This window comes from Oxyura jamaicensis, chromosome 24 (assembly GCF_011077185.1).
Source record: "Oxyura jamaicensis isolate SHBP4307 breed ruddy duck chromosome 24, BPBGC_Ojam_1.0, whole genome shotgun sequence".
Lineage (NCBI taxonomy): Eukaryota > Metazoa > Chordata > Aves > Anseriformes > Anatidae > Oxyura > Oxyura jamaicensis.
The window spans coordinates 498,647-522,831 of NC_048916.1; the positions used below are offsets into that span (position 1 = coordinate 498,647).

A 24,185-nucleotide genomic window follows, 5' to 3' on the forward strand; every position below is an offset into this window, starting at 1 on the left:
CCTCTTCCCTCCCTCCGCCCCGCAGCCCAGCCCGGCTCTGTGCGCAAGCGTGCCCGGGCCCCCCCCCGCAGCCCAGCCCCGGCTTAACTCCGCTCCCCCCCCGGCCCTGCCCGCTGCGGAGCCCGGCACCCCCCGGCCGCCCCATGGTGAGTCTGCAGCGGGGGGCGCTGGGGTGTGGGGGGGACACACTGGGGTTGGGGGGGGGGCTGAGGTTAGGGGAGATCCCACCCGGTCCTACCGCACCCCCCCTCCCTTTTCCTGTGTGAAAACACAGCGCTGGAGGCGCTGCAAAAGGCTGCGGCTGAGCTCTGCCCCATCTCGCCTGCTGTAGAGGTGAGGGGGGTCGGGGGGGGGGGGGGGGCGGCATGGGGGGGCTTTGGGATGTCGGGGGGGCTGCGATGCAGGAAGCCCCCGCCGCTGCTGGGTGGGTGCGCGGGCAGCCGGCGATGCCAGCAGCGAAGCCACAGCAGCCCCCTCGCTGCCGGAAGGCGAGGAGGCGGCTTTATTCCATTCGTTTTTACGTTTCAAATCGTTTTATCCGCGTGGAGCTGGCGCCTGAGCGTGGCTTGGCGCCCAGCTGCGATGGAAGCCGGACCGCGTGCCCGACGCCGGCAGCGGGGCGCGGGGCGCTGCGCTCGCCCTGCCCAGGGGAGCGGCCCCCGCCTCGGCCAAGCAGCGCCCCGCATGGAAAGCCCTGGGCCAGGCTCTGGATGGATGTCCCGACGTGCTGCTTCCAAGGAAAACAAACCAACCAAGCAACCAGCCAGCCCTGGGAACCGCGAGATGTCTGTCTGACATCTCCGAGCGCTGGTTTCGGAGGGTAGATGCAGGAGTGCTTCTGGGGCAGGTCCTCGGGGTTTCCATGCGAGCACACAGCCTGTGCTCTGCAGGTGAGGCAGCATTTGGGGGGCTCTGCTTCTCACCGCCCCCCGGCTGGGGTTTGGTGCTGCTCCAAAGTGCTCCCGGCTGCCCCGCGGAGGGCAGGACGGAGCTGGCACCCACCCGACACGCTGGGGATGGAGAGCTCGGTGCCGGCCCTGGGCTTTGCTCTGCCCACATTGCTAGCGCAGCAGCGTGGGCTGAACGTGATCTGTTCAGGCAGCCAGAGCCTTTTCCCACCCCTCAGCATCCTCCGTCTGCGGAGCCAGGGATCTGCGGCTGGTGGACGTGCTCCGGCAGTGCCTCCTGCCTGGTGACCCCAAAACCACATCCCTGTGTGCCCGGCCAGAGCGTGTCCCGGGCACCCTGGTGTAGGTGGGGGCTTGTATGCTGCGAAACCCCATCCTGCCCCATCGCGTGTGCCTGTCCTGCAGGGAGGGCTCACTCCCATCAGGACGTGGGTATGCTCGCTCCAAAGGCAGCAGAAAAACAACCAGCGGGACTTTTGCCCACCGAGCTTTCACCATCGGGGCTTTTGCTGCGTGAGCTGAAGGGGTTTCATTGTTCTCAGGAGCCTGGAGTGGAGAACAAAGGAAATCTTCCTCCGGGGGCTTTTGTTTGTGCTCCTTCGTGGGTTGCCTGGCTGGGATGTAGTGCCAGCCCAGGAAGCCTCGTGGCATTGCCTTGCTTTCCCTGCCCGGGTCAGGGAGCCAGCGAGGGGCTGATGCTCAGTGTGTGGCACCTGGCCCTTGGGCTGCTGGAGGCTCCGGTCCTCCCCTCATCATGGTAGACGGTGCGGGATGAGCTAATTAATGCCTGGCGGGGGAGCTTTAGGGAAAGCCCTGCTGATTTTACCTATCTTCTCTGATGGGTGGCTCTGCCGGGATCGCCCTCCTACAGCTCCCCAAGATAAAGAGGCTTTCAGCCGAGCAGACAGCTTAAATCACAGACTGTCAGCCGCCTTCGTTGAGGCTTCACGTGGTGGCAAGTGGCTGTGCAGTGACACGGGATGCCCCACACAAACCCCTGTCCAGCTGCAAAACCTGATGGTTTAAGGACACGTCCAAGCTGTAACGAACTCCTGGCATCATTACGAGCTGTAGCTTGGGAGCAGCGTGGCTTGCTGGACTCTTCCTAACCCTTGTGCTTAATTACCGACATCATTAGAGGCTGCTTTCTCCTCCAGCTCCGGGCAACAATTTAATAGCAACTGCTACAGCGATGTGCTGAATCCCACAAGGATAGAGGGTAATGGCTCTGTAAATGTAAATACGTGAGGAGGAACGCTGTTGGCACGGGCAGGGCTCTGTGTCGGTGCTAACATCGCCTGCAGGCTGCCACGGAGATCTGTGCGCGGGGCAGGGACGGCCAGTGACCGCAGCATCCGTCCAGCCCCACATCCCTTCCATCCATCAAGGGGAAGCCCCTGCTGAAGTCCTTTCACAACTTCGGAATGACTGTAGCGATGTCTTCGAGCCTGGATTTTTCCCTCTTGTGTCTTTCCCATGCTAACAACCTGCGGGCACGGAGGTGGGAAGCCCGGTGGCTCCCGTTGGGATGAGGAGCCCTTCCCGCGGAGGTGGCTTTGGCACATGTCCCCTTCCAGAGCCCGGTGACGCTCATCCGCACGGTTCCATGTGGCCCGGCCCCAGTGTTGCAGTGAGAAGAGGAAATGGTTTTACCGGTCACACCGCTATCTGCAACTTCTTGTTCTTGTTTTTCTTTGAGCTCGGCTCCCCACTTTCCTCTTGAGCTGCTTGGACGCCTCGCACGGTTTCTTTCCTTTGGCTGCAGCTCCCGGGGAAGTGTGCGTTTCTTGTGTGTTTTCTAGGAAAATCCTACATCTTCTTGGAGGTGGGGGGGAAGGGCCAGTTCCTGCTAATCTCTTATGTTTCCAGCTGCTGACCCCGTGTGTGTGACCGTGGATGGGGCTGGAAGTTTCCTCTGAGAAAGCAAGGGGCAGCTGGATGCGGCCGTGGCGGTGCCACCGGGTGCGCACAGTGCAGGAGCGAGCCCCGGCTGCTCTCGCTGACCCTGCTTTGGACTCGCTGCTGGCTGGGGCGTCGCTGAGCGAAGCCGAGTGGCTCCGACCTGCCGTGGGTGAAGGAGGCACAAGGAGGGAGGTGGAGCAGGGTGCGGGTGGGGTCAGCATCACTTCAGTGAGATGCTGGGGGTTTTCCGAATGCCCAAACCACCACTCTTACGTGACACTTCTTTCTGTAATGTGGGCGTGGGTGTCAGCACAGAGCCAGGCGTTGGGTTAATTTTATTTTTAACATTTTTTAAGGTGCATATTTACATGCTAGCCATGCAGAAAGGCATGACGGAGGTGCCTTGGTGGGCACACTGAGCATTGGCTGCTCCAGTGGGGCTGAGGTGCGGGGACCTGTGCCAGGTCCTCTTGTCCCCTGTGTCGGTTGATGCCACGAGGCGGCCAGGGGATCTGGTGCTGCCCGGGGACTTCGGCTCGCAGCTCCAAGCACTGAGAGCTAGCTGGGGCCGGAGGAGCAGCTGGCAGGACTTCTGCAGGCAGAGCCATCGCCTTCAGCTGTGCTAAGGGCTAGGAGCCGGCCGCCTTGCGGGAATCGGGGCACCGTCACTCCTGGTGCTGTCACGGTCGTTTTAAAGGACGCTGAGCTGGGGGAGGACCCTCTGACACCATGCCTATAAAGTTACATCAACAAATGTAGACTTCTTCCTTTTCTTTTTATTGGCGTGCAAAGTGGGGAGCACAGAACCGCCCCAAATCACACCGCTGCGTCCAGGTAGGAGTGAGATGGGTGCCGGCCGCCTTCTGTAGTGGATCGCTGCCGTTCGCAGGCTTAAAGCTGTGCGAAGCCCTCTTGTTGCTGGCTCTCTGAAGGAGGCTTGAACCTGAGCTCACGCCGTTGGAATTCCCCGCTGTGCCGGGAGAGGCTCCTCGCCTCCAATCGCTTCCAGATGCCGTTTCCACTCCTTCAGCCGTTCCTCTTGCAAAATGTCTCCGGCCACCCCTCCCCGAGCTGCCGGCGGTGCTGGGGCTGGGCTCAGCATCCCCGGTGTGCAGGGATGCACTGGCTGAGCCCGGCGTTGAGCTCCCTGCCCCTGGCTCACTGGGGTGATGGGATGAGCCCTTCTGGGCTGCGGAGCCCTGAGTCAGACCTGGCTCTGCGGCTTATGGCAGGGCTGGGGCTGTAAAGCCTCTTGCGAAATTTCCATCTCCTGCTGGAAGCGAGCGCTGCTGAGGAGGGGGCTTTGCTCAGCTGGGAGGTGCGGGGTTGGAGTGTGGAGCTGCCAGCGTCGTGCTGGGTTTCGCAGCCCCAGGACGATGCTGTCCCTGTCCCCGCGTGCCCGGTGGCGTGGTGCTGGCGGGGATGCAGCTGAGTGCAGGCTAAGGGACAGAGCCAGACACCCTCTACTGAGTAAATGCACCGGGCATGTTCCCAAAGCACAGAAATGCGGGCAGGGGCTGTGATCCCAGGCTGGCCGAGCCCTCTCCCGGCCGGCCTGCCAGCTGGGCATAGTTTTAATTTCCTTTTAAAAACACGAGCTGGGCTGGAGGCCGGGGCTGGCAGAAGGCAGCGGTCTGCCTGCAGCCGAGGCGCCATGGCTGGGGCCGGCTGTGTCCCTGCTGGGGGTTTGTCACCGCAGGGACGCCGGCGCTGAGATGGGACCGAGGTTCTGGTGGCGTGCCGGGGCTGGGGGCAGCACCGTGGTGCCTCCCCCAGGCGTTTGTTGCGCTTTGGGGGACAAGGGGAGGGCGGCTGGGGAGGATGAGCATCTTCCCATCTTGGTGGGGGTGTTTGGGGCCCCCGCCTCTCCTTCTTCGTGTTCTCAGCCCTATTTCACCCCTGGCAGTTTTGAGGGAGGGAATGATGGTGAGGGAGAGGAACCAAATCCACCCTGAGGTGTTTTTTATGGTGGAAAGCAGAGGGGGCACTACTCTGAGGTTTTGCTAGGGTACTGGAAGTTTCGCAAAATGGAAAAATCCTCCTGGGGGTGGAACTGACTCCCGCAGCCCCTGCTTGTCCAGAAACCAGGCTGAGACCCCCTGCCTGCAGGGGGCATGTGCCAGCTGTGCTGCCAGCCCGCAGAGCTGCTCCAGCCCCGCAGCGGGGCAGGGAAATGCCCGTGAATTGTTGAGGATGCCTAATTTGGTTCCTCGTCCTGCTGCAAACTTGCATTTCTGGGATTTTGCTGATGGAAAATGCAGCTCTTGGCCTCTTCCAGCGCTCTCCTGGATTTTCCTTGCTGCGTGGTGCCCGAAAGCCTCGAGCCCTGTTTGTTTTGCTCTCAAACTGCAGGCGAGCCCTCTGCATCTCGGAGGGCCGAAGCACCACCAGTTCCCCGTTTGCTTTGGGTTTTGTCCCACGGCGCGCTCTCCCATTTCGAGAGCCAAGCTGAAGAGCCCGCAGTCCTGCCAGGGACAGTTAAGCTGCTAATAAAACAGTCTTTAATTGTGGTGATTGTAAGGAGATTATTTCCCTGGCCCGCGATCAGCCTGGACAGTTGCTTTGCGTTGTCTCCCTTCCCTTGCAGCCAGGTTTTCCTCCCCGGGACGTCGGGGCTGATTTTCCCTGGGGCATTCTTGTGCTGGGTTTATCTCTAGCTTTGAGGCGGCCGCGGTCCCTGGTTCCTCCGTGGTGTTTGTGGCTTTTGGGGTGCTGGCTACCCACAGCATCTGTGCTGGCCGGTTTCTCCATCCTCCGCCCTGCCTGCACGCCCTCCCCAGGCATGTGGAGCTGGTTGAGCAATGCCATCATCACCCTCCCTCCCTGGGGCATGCCCAGGGCACCCCGAGCTGGGTTGGCCCTATTCTGTGTCCCCTTGGGGTGCTGTGATGCTGCTGGTCCGGGGTCTCCTCCATCTGCTCACCGTGGGGACCTGAGGGCCCCAGCATCCCTGGCCAGGAAGCACCTGAGGGTGCTGGTGTCACTGCTTGTGTCCACCTGTGGCTTTTTGGAGGCGGTGAGGACCGTCCTGGCCACTTCCCTACCGCTGGGTCACACCCAGGTGTGTCCTTGGAGGGTGTCCAGCTCCAGCAGGGGACATGGGGACAGGCGACTCCCCATGCCAGGCCTGGGAAGCTGCAAGCTCAGATTTTGCATCTTCCATCCCCGAGCGGTGCCAGCGCCGCCTGCTTTGCCCAGCCTGGGGTGTGCAGATGTGCGTGGAGCCGCCTGCGCCTGGCGAGCACCAGGAGCTGAGCAGCTTCACACAGCGCAGAGAGCGAGAGGGACTGGGGTGAGAGTGGTCGGGAGATCTGGGGGGGGCTGGGGGAGAACGGGAAGTAGGAAAAATGCCCCGAGAGAGGGGATGCGGGGGCATGTGACGCTGCCACGGACTGTCAAAAAGTGGAGAAAGGGAATTAGAGAGATGGAGAGCACGGGGGTCGGGTGGGCTGTGGGACGTGGAGATGGTGCCAAAGCTCAGGGGAGTGAAGGGAGGTGGGGGTTAAATGAAACGCTGCCTCCTCGCCGAATTAAGCTGGAGAACAAGCGTCAGCGCAGCCAGGAACTGCGCCAAGGGCTGGAAAGTCTTTGGGCCCATCCCTGTATGATAACCGCTGTGGCTTGCAAAAAAAAAAAAAAAAAAAAAAGGAATCACAAAGAAAGGCCTGTCTCCATCCCCCGAACGTGTTGTGGCCCGGGCTGGTACCTGGGCTCTGGACCCCAGCCCGCGTTCCCAGAGCAAGGCGCAGCTGCCGTGGAGCTGGGCTGCAGCTCTCCAGGCCTCATCGCTGTGTAATTAACAGTGTAGCTGCTTGATTCAATCTGCATTTACAAGTTAAATTGACAGATTATCTGTATTATGTAAATGCACATTTAAATCTTAATTATTTGCCTGGCTCTCAATGCGTTGGGTGTCTGGAAATCAGCTGCTTTATGCTTGCTGGGTTGGGGATGCTCCTCTCGTGTAAGCACGGAGCTTTTCTAGGAAGCATCTGTGTATAAAACAAAGTATTTTTTTTTATAGCAGAACTTAATTTTAACCCCGGCGCCATGCTCAGCTGCTGCTCTGAGCAGTGTTTTTTGCCTGATGTGAGGCGCTGCTGGCTGCCGGGCGATGGTACGCATTGCTGAACAGGACGGGCTGCACCCTGACTGCAGTTCCTTGTGGCTCTTCCTTCCCCGGCGCTGCTTTTTTGGGATCCCCGGCTGTCATTAGTCCTGTGGCCGGGAAGTGGCCAGATGCTATCCTTGTTAAATAGCTGCTAAATGAATAATCTCCTGGATATCTCATGCGCCATCATCACTGTTGCCTCCGTCGCGGGGCGATAGCGATCGGGATGACGTGACGGATGTGCCGGGCTCGGAAACGCTCGTGCCGTGCCAAGCAGAGGAGCGGTGTCTGGGCGAGGATGATCTCACCTGGATCGTGTTCCCCTCCCCGCACGGCTCCTGCTCTCCCTGGGGAGGTAATTTTAAACGAGGGCAATGGCTCAGTGAGGGTCTCGCGATGACGGACGGACGGACAGACGTCTGAGTCGGTTCAGGTCTGGCCGAAGTAGGGAGGAGACTTGCTGGTGCTTGGGCTCCTCGTTCCTCAAGAGGTTGTTTTGGGGTTTGAAAAAGCAAAAACATTTGGAGTTTTTTTGGCAGGAGCTGTTCAAAAGGCGGCGTGAGCGGGAGGAAACGTGATCCTTCCTCCCTGCCTTGGGAGACGGAGCCAAGCCCGGGGGTGGCACCGGGGCTGGGTGCCCGCGCAGCCCCCGGGGGGCCGGCACCACCGCCTGCCGTTTTCCTTCCAGCTTGGGAGCGCCATGGGGAAGAGCAGCTTCACGGGGCGTGCGCTTCATTGTTTTGTTTTTGTTTTTTAAAGAAAGCTACTCGATTCGCAATGAAGAGGGAGCGCAGTTTCCAGGAGCAGCTTGTCCTGACGGAGCTGGGGAGGAACAAGCAGCCGATGAATTAAAGATGGGTGGAAAATGAACAAGGGAAAGTGCAACCATCAGCTGGACGGGTAGGAAAACACTGAGCCCGTTCAGGGCTAAACAAATCATTAAGAGTGTGCCTCCTGCCAGGGACAGCAAGGAAAGCTGGGGCTGGGTTTATTCTGTAGCATCACTGAGAGGTGCAGGCTGGGCATAAGCTAGTGCCAGCACTGCAGAGGGCAGAGATTGCTGATTTTAATCTTTAAAGCTGGGCTGTGCCGGGGAGGTTTTGGGGCAGCTGAGCTTTTGGCTCCCCGGGGAAGGCTTCTGCATGGTGCTGATGCCATGTCCTCCGGTGCTGGCATTGGTGGGTTTTTAAATGTTGTTGTGAAACTTGAAGGTGCAGGGAAGAGCAGATAATGTGATGAGAGCTGCGGGTTGAGTCAATCAGAGGGGTTGTGGTGCTGCCTTGAGCAGGTAGGAGCCGGAAACCACCGGCCATATAAACCATCTGGAAAGGATGAAATACGTGGTGGGGGGTAAGGACAAGCCCCGCCACACCGCCTCTGGAGGTTGTTGCTTGCACGCGGCATCACTGGGAAGCTCTCAGCACCCATGGGGAACAGGCACGCGGCACAGCCCGCTAGTGTAGAGTCCAGGGAGGAAGAGGAACAAAATTCAGGTCTTTTTTTTTTTTTTTTTTTTAAATCCCTGCTGCTGTCCGTGGGGATGCCCCCCGTGCGAGCTGTCCCTGCGGTGCTAAGGATGTTCATGTCCTGGCCAGGTTAGCTGCGATACTGGGTCACATCGCCTGCAGCACATCGTGCTGCTGGGGCCCCTTGTGGCACGGCGTGCCGAGATGGTAGCCCGTGGCCGGGGAGGTGCCTGAATGGTGTGTTTTTGCCAGACCTCAGGCTGGGAGCTACTAATTGTGCTGGTTAACAACGGGGAGCCTTTGAGGAGAGGATGCCAGGATGCTGATGCAGGGAGCCTCCTCTGGCCCTTTGCACCTGGATTTCCACGTATGAACCATCCTTGCGTCCCTCCTGGGCTGCTCAGGAGGTGACGCAAGGATGCGGGACCACGAGCAAGGCTGGAAAACGCCACAAAGTGGTTGTGCCGTGGGGAGAAATGATCGTCTGCAGCTTGCCAGGATCCACCAGCAGTGATTGCTCCCGGCCCTTCTTGTTGAGCTGGAAATACCTGATTTCGGCAGATCCTGGAGCCCTGCTGCTGCTGAGCAGTTTGGGGAGGCTGATGAGCCTTAATGGGCTTCGATCTGCTGTTAGGAGCCTGCTTTGCTATGGGGTCTGCCGTCCGGACAGGACGCACCGGGGCTGCTGCAGAGAAGGAGGCAGCCCCATGGCCCCCTTGCAGGTCTGAGCATCCCTGTCCTGGTGCCATGCCATGCTGTTAAGTGCTTTAGCAGGAGCTCTCGGGGGGAGTTTAGTCTCATTAACAAATCCTATAATTCATGGTTCTAAATAAAAAGGCTCTGGCTGCTCTGGTCCTGGCTCACCTCCCTGCATTAGCTGCATCGCCCTGGGGCACTGGCTCACGCCTGCTGCTCTCCCTCTGGCCGGGACATCACCGTCTGGTTATCCTGTGCTGTTTCCTCGGCTTCCTGGGCAATGCAGGCGTGCCCAGCTGTTGCACAAAGCTGCTAATCCCCCAAAACACAAAGTCAAATCTGTGGCTGCTCAGGTGACTGCGGGGCTGGTTCGGCTGCTGGAAGGACGCTTGGGCAGGAGGGCTGCTTGCTACACGGTTTGGCCACTTGCAGCGCAGCCCCAGGTGTGTCTGGTTTGGCTGTGGGTCGTGGCAAGCTGTGCTTTGTTTGCTCCCCATGCAGAAAGGCAGGGTTTGCAGCTGGCTGAACCCCTGGCTTTTGCCAGCCCCCCGGGGACACCCCCAGGCTATTTTCTGTCCCTCCATCCATAGGAGAGTGCAGAAAAGGGCTCCTGCTTACCCGGAGGGGACAGCACCACGGGGAGCATCTCCTCTCCTCCCACTTTCGCTCTGTCAGACACTCTCGTTGGTGGGGAAAACCCCCTCCAGCTGGGGAGGGAAGCTGCACGTCCTTGTGCTGGTCCAGCCTTGCTCCCAAGGGCATCTGTGGAAAGCCCAGACCTTGGACGTGCTGGGAGATAAGCACCGAACCCTGCTGATGGGAGAAGCTGTTGGTGATTTCCTTCCTTGCCTCAGTAAATAGACTTTCGCTTTCCTCTAGCCGGGATCTAAAATTAGCCGAGAGTTGTGCAAGCGAGCAGCGTGTGGAGCTGCGTCGCCTCTCGCAGCCCGCGTGCCCCAGGGAAGGCTGGCAGCGCCGGCGAGCACCGCGCCTCTCGCCTTTGCTTTCCTCAGCTGCAGGGAGCTGGAGATACAGGGTAGGAAGAGCTAAAAGGAACAGGGAGGGGACGCGGTGCCCCCCCGGTTGCCCCCGCACAACCACGGGGGCAGAAAACCGCGCGCTCACTGCACCAGCGAGCAACAGCAGGGGCAATGTACGGGACGCGCGCCTGGCGCGATGCGTCGGACTTAACCCTGGTGTTCGTGGTGTGTGGGAGCACAGGTACGACAGCAAGGAAGATGCTTTGCTGAGGGGTTCCGGGAGTTTTTCAGCCCCCCTGATCCCAGCACTCAGCATTTCCCCTCCGAGCACGGGCTGGGGCGTAGCGCGGTGGAAACCTTGGCTCCTTCGGCAGAGGGAAGACGTGGGCCGGGCCCCACGCGCAAGCAGAGGGAAGAAAGGCCCTTTTGTTTGGTGCTGGTGAAATGGGATGTTTCATCACCACTGGAATTCTTTTTTTTTCCTTTTTTTTTTTTTTTTCTTTTTTTGTTTTGTTTTCTTTTTCCCCTCCAAAACTTAATTCTGCCAAAATCGCCTTGATTTTTGCGAAGCGTTTTGGTTTTGATGGAATGGCTTTTTCCAGTGGAAAAACTCCAGGGCTGTGGCTTCGCCCCCTGGGACGGAAAGCTTTCCCCTGCAACCTGGGCCAGCTTTACCTTGCCCCGTGCGAGCAGCTGCAGTCTTGGCCCCCCGGGGGCCACCCAAACCCCAGCCTGTGCTCAGGAAAGCAAAGCTGGCCCACCCCTAACCAAGAGCTAGGGGCAGCGATGAGCTCATCCCACCCCTTGCTGCAGGATGCGGCTGGTTCCCTTTCCCCCTTCACCCCACCTGGCTCCTCATTAGCTGGGGTAATTAAGCTAGATGCAGAACAGCTGTCCCTGCCTTGCTGCAAGGAAAGCGGATTCTCTTTCCAAAGCGGCGCAGCTGAAGGGTTTTTGTGCATGGAAACTTCTTGCTGGGGGTATTTTTTTTCTTCCCCAAACTGTCTGTGGTGGCGAGGATGCTGCTGTGGCGCCGGCGAGGATGTGGAAATTAGAAAGCTTGGGAAAAGTGAAGCTGGCTGCAAAGCCATGGGGCTAGAGAGAGCTGGAGCAGGGCAGTGCGTGGGGAAGGCACCTGAGAGTCCCGGGGGGCGGGCAGGGGCTGGAGCCCCCCCTTCTGCAGGAGGAGGCATCCCCGGGGACCTGCCAGGGTCTCTGTCTGCTTCCTAAAAGGCTGGGTGAGTCACCAGAGGGGATTTCAGCAGGAAGATTCAAGAGGGTTGGGGAAATCCAGCCGCCACCTCGGTGGGGATTCCTCCGTAAAGCAGCCCAGAGCGTGGCCCGTGCTGGCGCTCGGGGATGTGGGTGGCTCTGTGGCCATGCTCTGCCGCACATGATGGCCTGCTGGGGTGGCTCGGAGCAGCCCTGGGTGGCTCCTGCACCCTTGTAGCTACAGATGGGTGGGATCAGCATGACCCAACGCATCTGCAGGCTGTCACTGGGATTTTTTGGGTGTATGCTCCTCTGAAGCCGAGTGCATCCTGAGCATCCTTTGCCTGCTGCCGTTGCACTAAGGTTCTCCCCTTCTTTCCTTTGCCAGGGGAAGAGAGGATGGACCCGTAGACCCCCAGCCCTCGGAGACCCTGTCCCCTCTGCTCGCATCGCAAGGACGGACCGTAAGTATCCACCGCCTCCTTCCTGCTCCATGTGGTCCCCCCACAGCATCCCCGCGCGGGGGGCACCCGATTCAGCCCCTCCTGCTGCAGGGGGGGGCACCCACTGGGGTGGGCTGGGGCCAAGGGGCTGTGGAGCAAGGCTCTGGGTGCAAACGGATGGGTGCGCTGCGAGCGCTGCCAGGAAGGTTACGGGGCACCCTCTGCTGCCATGGGCAGCTCGAGAGACGGAGCGTGCGTGGGGGATGCTCAAGCTCCCCAGTGTGTGTGAAGGAGTGGAACCAAATCCCTCCAGATGCTGCATCCCAGAGGCAGGACTGGAGGAAACGACCAGGGAAGCTTCTGCAGGGGAGCAATGAAAGCCACCAATAAGACCTCCTTGCTGCACAAAGAACTGAGTCGCTGCGCTTGCCAGCCTCAGACGTGATCGAACAAATCCGAGTTGCTCAGACGGGAGCCGCTGCTGTCCTGCAGAGACAGCTCTGTGCCCCGCGGTGTGGAGGACGCTGGTGGCTGCAGGAGGGTCAGGGCGTGGATTTGGGGTAGGGGAATACCCCCAAAGGCTTCAGGTGCTGTGGTACAGCCGCTTGTTGCAACTGAGTCTGAGCTCCCGAGCTGAAATCTGTCTTAAAACCAGCAGCATGGGAGAGCGAGTGGGTGAAACTTGGAGGAGCAGCCTGGGCTGCTTATTTTGGAGACCTGCAGCCATGTGAACACTCGTCCAACCCGAGCCTCTCCCCATGGGGCTATTTGCTCTTCTGGGAGAGGTCTCAGCACTTTTTGTAATAGTGTTGAAGAGGAAATCTTTTTTTGACCCTGGATGTGTCATGGGCAGCAGCCAGGGCAGCCCAGGGATGACCTCTAGGTGCTGTTTGCCAGCTTCCAAATTGCCTTAGTCACAGGTAAATATTATGTTAACACTCACCTGCCAAGAAGGGTTTTTTCCCTATCATAAATCTTTGGTCAGTTTTTTGTATGGCTGAGATACCACGGGCTAAGAAAACACTGCCTTCCCCATTAGAAAGCTATCGGGATTGTCACAAAGAGCGTTTAAAAAGGTCTGGGGCTCTTAAAACGTGATTAGTGGTATCTGCCCCAGACTTGTGGGCTCGTGGCGGTGTTCAGCTACCCAAGAGGATCCCTGCGTTTCCTTCCCAGCTTGGAAAAACCCTGATGGCCCTGCAGAAGCCGGCTGTGCTGCCGGTGTGTGATCACAGCCCTTCTGCGGGGTTTGGCCAAGGTGTGCTCAGGATCCCACCAGCAGCTCTGAAAAGCGAGCAGCCCCCGGGGTGCAGGGTGCTCCCGCATGCCCCATCACCATCTCTGTATAATTTTCCTCCGTCCCTCCTAGCAGCCAAGGCTAAGGGGATGGCTGTTGCTGTCCCAGCTGCATTTTGGGGTGCTGGGGAGTTGGCTCTGCAGCAGGGAATCTCCCCATCCCTCCTCCTTCACCCGTGGCCGGGTCAGGGCAAGCAGCGGGAAACAGCCTAAAAAGCAAAGTTGCCTGGCGGTGAGATGGCTTTTCTCACACCTGCGGCTTCTTCCACCCGAGCATGGGGTGCAGAGGTCTCACCATGGCAAAAACCACCCTGCAGCTGGGTTGTGTGGCTGGTTTGGTGCCGTGCAGCTGTCCCGCACCCCTTTTTGGCAAACCAGCTTGTATTTCGTGCTCATCCCCTCGTCCGTAGGAGGGGGCGGGTATCTCCTCCCGGGTGGGAGCTTCTTGGTCGCAGAGCTGGGCGCCGTGGGGAAGCTGATGCAATGTGGGTTTAATTCAGCCCGGATTTAATCGGCAGCCAGTGGTGCTGGAGGTGCGCAGGAATTAGAAGAGCAACTCTTGAGCTTTTCCCTCTCTTGTTTCAAGCACCGCCGGGGGAGAGGTCTTGGCAACGAGGGCGCTACCCAGATGCCAAGCGCCCTGGCAAGCTGGAGAGCCGGGGGTGCCGCCTGTCGGGTGGCCCCGCCGGGAGGGGAGGGCACGGGGGGCTGCGGGGGCGGCGATGGAGGGGCCGGGGCATGCAGAGGCAGCGTGCCCCCAGCCAGGCTGCGTGGGGGGGATCTGACATCTGACGGATTCCTCTGGTAATTGGGGGCCGTAAATCCCGTGGAAAGCTGTTTGATTCCGTATCAGCACCTGAGCGCTCCCCTACACTGAAACGCGTGCGCCTGCTGCTGCCAGCGCCTGGGGCTCGCGGGGTGGTTTCTCCTTAGCTCGCCTCTCCTGGAGGTCTCGCAGCGCAGCTGAGGAGGGGGTGAGGAGCTGGGATCAAAGCCCCCCCACGTGGATTTGTCCCTCTGGGGAGGGTGCAGAGCTGTTTTGGGGCTCGTGGTGGTTCAGCATGCGGGTGATGGATGGGGGAAGTGATGGTCCGGCTTGGGCCTGGGGGGGTTTGTGCTGTCCTGTGCGCCTCCATCAGGTCTCTGTTGCTGTGAGTCCCTGGGGGCTGCCAGCGCATCCCTTCCTTGGTGTAATCCCCTCCAAATCCATCTCTGCTCCAGTTTCATAAAAGCCCACGTGTTTCTGGGGTGAGCTGCTGGGGATGCTCGTTTGTGTTTGGCAGCACGGGAATCTGGAGCAGGAGGTGCCCCTGCTCCCGCCGAGGCTGGGGACAGTGGGAGGTGTCCTCTCGCTGTGTCAGCCATCGTTTTCCGAATTTCTGGGTTACCATGGTAACACGCAGGTATGGTGTGTTTCTTGGGGTGGTCCTTGGCTTCTGGGTGGCATTTTGCGGTGCTGGGACAGGGTGAGGGCGTCACACTCCCTCCAGTGCTTGAAATGTATTTTTTTTTTGCCCAAAGATGGACTGGGAGCAGTGTGGCCAGTGCCTGCTGCCACTTTGCTATTTGCAAATCCAACACAGCAGAAAAACACAACCCTGGAAAGCATTTGCTTTCCACCCCGCAGCTTGCTGCGATGCTGACCCCATAAATGAGACGCCTGGGTGCATCCCAGCGCAGGCTCCAACAGCTGGGCACCCCAAATGCAGCAGGGGAGCAGAAAATCGTGCCAGGCATCGGCAGGGGGGTGCGGCTGCAGGGATGTATGGGGGCAACTGCTGCAGCCCTGAGCCCTCCTCCTGCTCTCGATGCTCTGGAATCATGAATCGCCTAATTGTGGTCTGGGCAGGCGAAACGGCGGGCAGTGAATCGCAACGTGTCGTGACAGCAGCAAAAGCTGTTTTGTGCCCGGCTGCTGCAGCTTGCAGGGTGCAGAGGGAACAGAGCCCCTTCGCTTTGTGTCCACGGGGGAGTTTGCGTGCAGCAGGGGTCTGGCACTGTGCATCCACCTCAGGTACAAGCCCCACGGGGCTTCCTGATCCTTGCAAAGTTTTTTTACACTTCCCTTGTGCTCTCATCCGTTTGATCCACGCTGGTTGCTCTTTGTGCTGAGTTGGGGCAAGAAACCCTGCGCTGAGGTTTTAACCCGCGGCGAGGGCGATGCTCGCGTGGGGCTGGGGAAGGGGAGACCTGGCTGCCAACACAGGCGCTGCATCTGGCGGTGGCAGCGCTTTCAAGTAATCCGAGCGGCGATAACGTTCAGCCTGGGGGCGTTGTGGAAGTAAGTTGTGCAGACATCAAAGAAAGGGGTTTTTCGGCTGTCTCTTTGAGGAGAAGCGCCAGATCTCGCCCCGCCAGCCGGGGATGCTGCAGGGCCAGCGGGATGCTGGAGCATCCAGCCACGGGACGGGGGAGCTGGCTGGGTTCGCTCACACCTCCACGCTTTGGGGAGTTTGGGCTGCGGATCTGACACTGCCAGGCTGAGGGAGGCTCAGTTATTACCAGAGCCCCTCCTTTGTGGCCTTGGTGTGGGGGCAGCCTGGGCGTGCTCTGTTTTGCTCTGCGTTCCCCAAACCGCTTCACTGAGCTGTGCTCGTTTTCCTTGGAACTGTTTAGTTGTTTGTCTTAGATTAGCTTTGCATAAGGCCCAGCTTGTGCATACAAGCCTGAAAAAAAGTTCATGAAGCCTGGAAGGGAGGGGAAAAAAAAAAAGTATTTTAAAGAAGCCATTATGTAAAAGCAAATGATGGGGGTGAGAGCTTGCTTTCCTGGTGTTGGAGCATCTCAGGCCGGTGGGAAGGAGAAGCCACTTGCTGCACAGCTCGGCTGCCCGGGTTAGGTGCTGAGACAGAGCTTGGAAGTGGATGGTGTCTGTGTGTGTGTGTGTGTGTGTGTGTGATAAATATGGGCAATGACACCCGGGCCTGGGCTATAGCATTGGTGCTGGGGCACCTGAGGGGCATCCTCAGCCTCCAGCTGCACGTTTTCCCTTTGGGATTTGGTGGCTGGTTTTTGCTTGGAAAAATAACCCCAAGGCTTGCAGGCTTTTTACTTTTCCTCTGATTTGTATCTGTTTATTTTTCGCAACCGTGATGGGGGAAGTAGTGAAAGCTGGGGGTGCTCGGTGTCCCGATTGCTGCCCTGGGTCCCTGGGAGGCTGCAGCCTCTGGCAGGGTGCTGGCCCAGCAGGGCTCTACTTGGCCTCAGAGCCAGGGGATCCCTTCACAGGGAACATGCAGGGACTTTGTCCCTGAGCAGAAGGCATGCATCAGGCTGGGACCTGCCATCTCCTCCTCCCTGCTCGCTCTGGGCCTGGGGATACAGCCGTATCCCTCTCCCTCTCCCTCCCTTCAGATTCCTGTTGCATCCCTGCTGCTCTTGCAAGGAGGGGTTTGCAGCCCTCATGGGGCAGGATGGGTTTTCCAAGTGTGCAGGGACTGCTGGCACTGTGAGCTGGGGGCATCCTTGGCTTTCTCATCCCTCCTTTAACTTTTTTTTTTTTGAGGTATTGACACCAGGTGTTATCCAACAGTTTGTTATCTGTATTTTGTGGAGGAGATAAGATCCAGCATGAGACAGGTAGTTTCTTAAGTGCAACACCTCTTATTCTCATCCCTTATCACCAATATCGAATGTACTTAGTTTTCTGTGCTTTATATCCTGCCTTGTTGCTTGCAGCACCATTTAATTGTGCTGGCACACCCCCGGCTCCTGCGGGTCCGCCTTGGACCCTGCTTCCTCTCTTCCTTCCTTTATTTTGCTAGTGATGCCCCAAAAGCCCCCCAAACACCGTCACTGCTGGGTGGGGGCCGGGTGATGGATGGCCGCGCTGGCGCTTCCTGGGGCAGGGAGGCGCAACATGCCCCAGCGCTGGGTGCCCTCCCGTGTGACTAATCCCTCAAGCGCCTCCTCGTCCTCTTCCGAGAGGCATCTGGGGACAGGCCGTGCTCATTGCGGGGTGCCCGAGCCGAGCCGTGCCCGAGGAGCTGCCGGGAGCCCATCTGCGTGTCACAGGTGGAGCAGGAGCCGTCCCCGGGGAGCGATTTATCGGGGAGCAGGGCTTCCTCCGCGTCCCCTGCTTGGCAGGTGGTGCCTGAAGCTTCTTCCTCCTGGTAAGTTCATTCTGCAGCCCCGCTGGCACCAGTGGCCAGTCCCGGTGTTTGCATTGCAAAGGGGTGGCTCACCCCGCTGCCTGGGAGGGGGCTGGCCCCTCCTGCCTGCTGTCACACTTCCATCCTTATGATATGTCTCTTTTACAAAGCCTCTGGGCTTTCTCCAATGCTGGTTACGATGCTGTGAGAGCCACTGGGATGTCCAGGGGCATTTGGGGAGGATGGCCAACTCCTGCCAGCGTCAGCAAGACAGATTTTGATGAAGTATGAGTTAATTAGGGGGCTGTGTTCGAGCACAAGCCATCACCGAGCACCCAAGCTGGTGATCGGGGCTTGCTCTGCTAGCAGGCACCCACCCCGTGGCAAGTGAGCATCACACACCACTGGGGAGGGCCTTGTTAGTCACTTTAATTAGCCACGGGAGGTGGCTAATTAGGGAAGCCTCCAGCTGAGATGCTCCCGCATGACCCGGGACTGGCTTTGACCACAGCCGTTTGCTGGCTTCTTCTAGGAGCACGAGGGTTCGGAGGAAGAAAAATTTACCCTGTTTCCAGTGCTGGTGTGTGTGCTAAGCTCACGGCCCCCCTGCCGCGGGGCTTCCCCGGGCTGGGATGCTCGAATCGAAGGCATTGGAGGTTTCCCAAGTATGTGACGTGCTTTGCTTTGGGGCTGTTTTGCTGCTTCTGTGCTTTCTGCTTGGCTCGGCGGGGCCGGGCTGGTGCAGTGGTGGTGCTAGTTGAGTGCCCAAGCTCAAAATTCCCCCAACCCCCCCCCCTTAAAATTCCCCCGAAGTCACGTGTTAGCAAAGGATGTGCTTAACCTCCCCCATGGTCATGGTCATCGCTATGGGCACCGAGGGTTAGAAACTGGGGCGGGCACGTTGTGGCTCTGCGACGTGAGCTGTGGGCACAAGCTCACATTTCCCCTTTAACTCATTTTTATTTCTTAATCTCTGCGTTCATCTGTACGGTGGAGGCTCCTCGGGAACCTTTTTTTTTTTTTAATCGTTTTTATAAACTCTGGGTGAACCAGCTGTAGAAATGAAACCCTTGGTGGATGTGGGTCAGGGAAACCTGTATTTAAGTGGGAATAAACCAGGGGGCAGCCACCTGCGGGGAGGTGTGGATGGGTCCCGCTCCTCCCGGCTGGAGGTGGTAGCGCCTTGCAGCGCGGGATCCCCTGGGGGACACGGGGAAAGCCTTACCCATGCTGTTTTTTGGGGGAAAGGCCTGGTTTTCCCTGGCAGATCTGACCCAACGCTTCTCTCTCTTCTTGCTCCAGGTGACCGGTGGCAGCCGCGATGAGAGCTCTGGCCCTCGGCTGATGCCTGCCCTGGCGATAAAGATGATCAACAAGTCCCGTGAGTTCCTGCTGCATCTCCCCTGTGCTGGGGTGCTCCCAGACCCCTCGTGCCTCCCCTCCCTCGTTCCCCAGCCTGTGTGTGGTGTTGAGCCCTTCTCCTCGGAGATCCCCAGCAGGGATGGAGTCAGGGGCCCTGGAGTTTGCACTTGAACCCAGGCCCATCAGGGGCAAGGTCGCTGTTGGCCACAGCTCTCGCAGGGATTTTCTTCATTTGGGTGCGATGTGTGTCACCGGCACAGCCACAGGGGAGTGAGCACCTCAGGGTGGCCTCCGTGGCGATGCCTGCGCGGCCTGGGGACAGGCTCATGGGGCTCCGCTGGAGGCTACAGCCCCCCTGTCTGGCAGGGGTGCTGTTTGGGTGCTCCCCCCTCTTCCCCTGCAAACACAGCCCTGTCCCCACGCACACTTGGTTGTCTTTTCTCTCTCTCCTCCGCCTGCCCTGCCGCGGCCCGCCAGAGCTCAGCGCCCCCGCAGCACCTCTTGGCACTGGTTTGGGGCGGGGGGTGCGTGCCTGTTTGTGTCAGGCTTTGCCCTTCACTCGACTGTCCTTTGTGTGCACCATGCCAGCATCCGCGTTGCTCCTCCGGGTGTTCCAGCTGCCCTCGGGTCAGTGTCAGAAATACAGGGTGGAGCGCGGCTGCGGGCACCAGAAAACAACACGTTCGTGTCACTTTTGATGCAAACCGTGCAAGTTGGCATGAGGAAGAGAGGTGGTGAGCTCTCAGCCTGGCCCAACAAACCTTTGTGGTTTGGTCTCCTGCCCTTGGAGGAGCCGCTCTTCCTGGGGACTGTGCCAGCAGGGCCCCCGCCGCGCCCTGGGGATGTGGCTGGGCACAGAGAGAGCGCGGCGTGGAGGGAGGCGTTGGCCAAGGTCAAACCGCCTGGGTGATGGATCTGCCAGGATGTCCTCAAAGCCTGGGGGGATGCCACCGCATCCTCAGGGCCTGCTGGTCCTGGTCGCTTTGTCCCCAGGGTCGCGGTGCTGGCTGGCTTCAGGGTGTGAATATTTGGGAGTGCGGCACAGGAGGCCAGGAGCACCTTGTGCAGCGCCTGGCTGTGGCAGGGACTGCAGGCGGGCGCAGAAACTGAAAAGTTTCCTAATGCTGACATCCACTGGCCATGCTGAACATTTCTCTCAGGGGTGCTGGAAGGCCCACGTGCTCTGAGCCTTCAAAGCTGGGCAGATTGTAGCTGTGCAAAATTCTTATCGAGGAGGAGAATCCCTTAGGAAAGGAACAATGTCCTGCATATCCCAATTTCCCTCTCTTCCACCCCTTTCACAGCCTTCCCTTGGTATTGCCACATCCTCCTTTCCCTGCTTCCCTCCCTGCTGGGGGGGCCCGGGGCCAGGCAGGGTCTTTTCCCCTTGCCTGTCCGCAGCAGCCTGACAACATTTTCTGTTCCCCTTTCTCTTGGCACGCAGGAGGGAAGATACTTGGAGTGCTGGCACTGTTTCTGGTGATGGTGTGGTACTCAATATACCGGGAAGACAGGTACGTACAGCTGCAAGTGTATTTTTTAAAGTTTACGGGCCTCCTGCCCTTTCCTTTGCTCTTGGGACCAGGAGCATCTTGGTCCCAGGCAGACCTGGAGCCCATCCCTCGTGGGGGCAGCTCGCTCCCCACATCTTGCTGTGGAGGCAGCCGGGAGAGGCCCGAGGTGGGGTGGCAGTGCCTTTGGCCCCTTCCGGAGGAGGGGGGCAGATCCCAGGTCCCCCTGTAGTCCCAAAGGTGTCCAAACCTCTGTGGGTTGGACACCACCAGCATCCTGCCGGCAAGGACGTGGGGTGCTATGTGCCCCGCCAACGGGGTCCGTAGCCACTTCTGGTGTTTTCTGAGCTTCTGGAGACGAGTGACAAAGGGAACCCTTTTAACTGGCACTTCTTTTAACTACTTCCCTTGCAGCTTTTATTTCCCCATGCAAGAAAACAAGACGGCGTGCCCTGCCGGAGAGGTGGAGAGGAAGGCGGCACAGCTCATAGGGAAGTGAGTAACGGGGAGGGGGCCCGGGGGCTGCAGAGCTGGGCCCCCCATCTCTCGGTCTCACTGGCCCTTTGCTCCCTGGCAGCTACACGAGGGACCACCCGCTCTTCTTGCAGCTGAAGGACTACTTCTGGGTGAAGACGCCGTCGCTCTATGAGCTGCCCTACGGCACAAAGGGCAGCGGTAAGAGCTGTGCGGACGCCTCGGTGCCCGGCTGGCCGGACGTCTGTCTGTCCGTCCTGCCCGTCTGTGGGCTTCCAATGCACGACTTGCTTTGGGATTGCATTTGTATGCATATCTGTCCTTAAAATCACCTCCAGGTTGATCTTTTTGGCAGTTTTTTATTCCGAGCAAGCTGTGTCAGCTTGTGTTGAGACTTTAGGGTGTTCCTGCTTCCCCACGTGTGTGTTCCCTACAAAGGGAGGGGTACGCGTTGTATTGATCCCCGCTGAAGGATGGTTGGGGGGGCTGGGATTAATGCCCATATAGAGCCTGGCGGGTATGGGGCAGGCACCAGGGCACTGAGTTGGCCATTGTCACCTTCCCCTTGCCATTGCTTTGCAGAAGATGTCCTCCTGCGCTTGCTGTCGGTCACCAGTTACTCGCTCCCCGAGAGCATCCAGAGGTAATGCTGGGGGGGGGTTGGGGTTTCTATGTCTTTTTCCTTGACTACTCTCCTCGAGGGAGCAAATTTGCATGCACTGTCATACAAGGGGTGAACTGTCCCCTTGTGCCTCTGCTTGCCTGGTGCATCACCAGGGACCTGGCCAGCTCTGTGACCTGGGGACCAGCAGGGACCTGGGGACCAGCTCTGTGACCTGGGGACCAGCAGGCACGCAGGGATGGTGAATGGAGCACGGGGAGCTTTGTAGTCTGTGCAGAACAGGGTCAAAAACCCCTGTGAGGGTTAAAAACCCCTCATTGTTGAACACATCTGGTTCAGAGGGTGCTTTTTGCTCACAGCCTGAAGTGCCGGAGGTGTGCGGTGGTGGGCAACGGGCACCGGCTCCGCAACAGCTCCATGGGGGAGACCATCAACACGTATGACGTTGTGATCAGGTACAGCCCTGGGTGTCTGTGTGACATTCACCCCTGCCCAGTGCCACCCACAGGTGCTTGGCACTTGTCACTTGCTGCCCAATGTCCCCATGTCCCGTGTCATCTGTCCCCGTGCCCCAGGCTGAACAATGCCCCAGTCCATGGTTACGAGCAGGACGTGGGCTCCAAGACCACCATGCGCCTCTTCTACCCCGAGTCAGCCCACTTCAACCCCCGGACGGAAAACAACCCTGACACGCTGCTGGTCCTGGTGCCCTTCAAGCCCATGGACTTCCAGTGGATGGAGGCCATCCTCAACGACAAGAAGAGGGCAAGTGTGGTGGGGAACTGGGTCCACCATGCCCCCGACCATGCCAGGGCCCAGCTCTGCCTGGATCCCACCCACCGCAGGGGATTCAGCTCTTAGTGGGAGGGCAATGGCCATCTCCATCCTCTTGCAGGTTCGAAAAGGGTTTTGGAAGCAGCCCCCACTGATCTGGGATGCCAACCCAGAGCAGGTGCGGATTCTCAACCCGTACTACATGGAAGTTACTGCTGCGAAGCTGCTCAACCTCCCCATGAAGCAACCGCGGAAGGTCAAGCAGGTGAGGGGGGTGGCTCCGCATCTGTTGAATGTCTCGAGCGGTGCTGAATGCAGGCTGCTTTGGTGTGTGTGTAGGATCATTAACGGGCTTAAACCAGACAGAATGATGCTTTGTGGATGCCCCATCCCTGGAAGTGCTCAAGGCCAGGCTGGATGGGGCTTTGGGCAACTTGGTCTGGTGGGAGGTGTCCCTGACCGTGATGAGGAGCTGAAACCAGAGGATTTTTAAGGTCCCTTCCAACCCAAACCAGCCCCTGGGGGAGCATTGGGTTTTCCTAGAATCATAGAACAGCTTCTGGTTTTGGGGCTGTCCCCATGGCTTCTCCATCTCCCTCTAGAAACCAACCACGGGGCTGTTGGCTATCACCTTGGCTCTCCACTTCTGCGATCTGGTGCACATCGCGGGCTTTGGGTACCCCGACTCTGCCAACAAGAAGCAGACCATCCACTACTACGAGCAGATCACGCTGAAGTCCATGGCTGTAAGTGTCCCCACTTTCTACTTCATGTCCGTGACCTGCCCCCCCCCCCACTTTTACAGCCCTGGGGAGCAGGAGGGCTGGGATGGAGGTGTGGGGTCAACTCAAAGCTGGGGGTGGGGGGGGCAACAAGGCAGGGGGGCTGGGAGGAAAGGGCATGGCTCCCCTTTGGTCTCACCCCCCTCCTGCTGTCCCCCAGGCTTCAGAGCACAACGTCTCGCACGAGGCGGTGGCCATCAAGCGGATGCTGGAGCTGGGCCTCGTCAAGAACCTCACCTACTTCTGACAGCGCTGGGGCTGCGCATGGACACGGCCCCGTCTCCCCCACCTTGCAGCCCCCCAGCGGTGGCCCTGGAGGAGCTGGGGGGGAGGCACAGCATCGTCACCACCACCCCTGGACCCTGGGAGCGGGGGGGGGGCAGGGGGCTGGGGCCGCGCTGGCTCGCGGGTCCCTGGGGGCGCAGGGAGCCCCTCGGCTCGTCCCCACCCACACAGCCAGGGAGGGGACGTGGGGACACGCGTGGCGCCACTGCCAATGACTTTTCTTAGGGAAACACTGAAGATAACGAGGACCTGAGGGGGGAGGGATTTTGGGGGTAGGTGGGGGGTGGGGATGAGGGCATGGGACCTCCCTCCCAGCGGGACTGGGGGGCACGCAGGAGCCCCTCTCTTTAATTCCCTCGTATTCGGATGAGGGCTCTGAGGAGGGGCTGATGTGGGGGTCCTGGGGGGGTCCCCTGTGTGCAGGAGCCTTTGGGGGCCTCCTCCCTGCCCTGGGTACCCCAGTATTTAATTCCTCCCCCACCACCATTTTTTTATTTTCTTTTTACGTGTTGGCCCAGCCCCGTGCCTTAGCGCTGGCGTAGGGGCTCATCCCCGCAGCCCCCCACCCATGGTGCCTGGTGTCGGGGTCCAGGGTGGCCTGTGGTGGGGTGAGGGGATGGGATGGGACACGGAGGTGACTTGGTGCGCATTAATTTAATTAATTTAAAAGATTATTTATCGTGGGGCCTCCCTAGGTGCACTTCTCCCAGTAGCCTTGGGCTGGGGGGGGGGGGGGGGACACTTTCTGCTCCAGGGGTGCCGGGATCAGGATTTGGGGGCTCCCCCCTCCTCCAGGGGTGCCTTTCCCCACCTTGCTTGTCTGGGCCCCCCCCTGTCCCTGGTGAGGCCGGGTCCTGCAAACCCCTGCTTTTGGGGGGGGGTACCCTGAGACCCATGGACCTGGGGGTGCCGGGGGGGGTGGCTCCTGCTGGCTCCCAATAAAGGTCCTGGTGAGTCTGGGCTGGGTCTTCCTGTGCCAGGATGGGGATGGGGGCAATGGGGGGGGGGGGGGGGGGGTGAGTGGCACCCTAGTTGTGTGCAGACCTGCTATGTGTCCCTGGGCCATGTCCTGGTATCCCCATGCCCATGTCCATGCCCCTGTGCTCATGTCCCTGTGTTCAGGTCCCTGTGTCCTCAAATGTCACTGTTCCTCGGCTGCATGTGTGTGCTCGTGTCCCTGAGTGCCCCAGTTCCTGTCTGTGCCCATAGGCACCCTAGCCCATTGCTGCAGGCTCTGTCACCATGTCCCCAAGTGTACCTGGGGGCCATG

At 59.4% G+C, this 24,185-nt stretch overlaps 1 protein-coding gene across 6 annotated transcripts; it reads left to right on the forward strand.

Moving 5' to 3' along the window:
* Nucleotides 1-23,875, forward strand: ST3GAL4 (ST3 beta-galactoside alpha-2,3-sialyltransferase 4). 6 transcript variants are annotated; one of them, XM_035346031.1, is made up of 13 exons: nucleotides 1-146; nucleotides 7,681-7,821; nucleotides 11,664-11,739; nucleotides 18,408-18,486; nucleotides 19,912-19,993; nucleotides 20,393-20,473; nucleotides 20,556-20,653; nucleotides 21,035-21,095; nucleotides 21,434-21,529; nucleotides 21,650-21,839; nucleotides 21,970-22,113; nucleotides 22,451-22,594; nucleotides 22,791-23,875. In XM_035346031.1, the coding sequence occupies exons 2-13, from the start codon at nucleotides 7,787-7,789 to the stop codon at nucleotides 22,875-22,877; spliced, it is 1,173 nt and encodes a 390-aa protein (XP_035201922.1). In that variant the 5' UTR covers nucleotides 1-146; nucleotides 7,681-7,786; the 3' UTR covers nucleotides 22,878-23,875. The 6 variants fall into 6 exon arrangements, with proteins under 6 accessions (XP_035201922.1, XP_035201925.1, XP_035201928.1 ...); XM_035346034.1 differs by having other exon boundaries at nucleotides 2-146; nucleotides 19,912-19,981; nucleotides 22,791-23,872; XM_035346036.1 differs by lacking the exon at nucleotides 7,681-7,821 and adding an exon at nucleotides 17,638-17,770 and having other exon boundaries at nucleotides 127-146.
* Nucleotides 23,876-24,185: the final 310 nt, after the last annotated feature.

Bases quoted from the DNA above. Each gene is read 5' to 3' on its own strand.
- ST3GAL4 (XM_035346031.1), top strand. From the start codon at position 7,787: ATGAACAAGGGAAAGTGCAACCATCAGCTGGACGG. The intron at 18,487-19,911 runs GTGAGTTCCTGC...CTTGGCACGCAG, and splicing joins AAAGATGATCAACAAGTCCC to GAGGGAAGATACTTGGAGTG. The intron at 20,474-20,555 runs GTGAGTAACGGG...GCTCCCTGGCAG, and splicing joins GCGGCACAGCTCATAGGGAA to CTACACGAGGGACCACCCGC.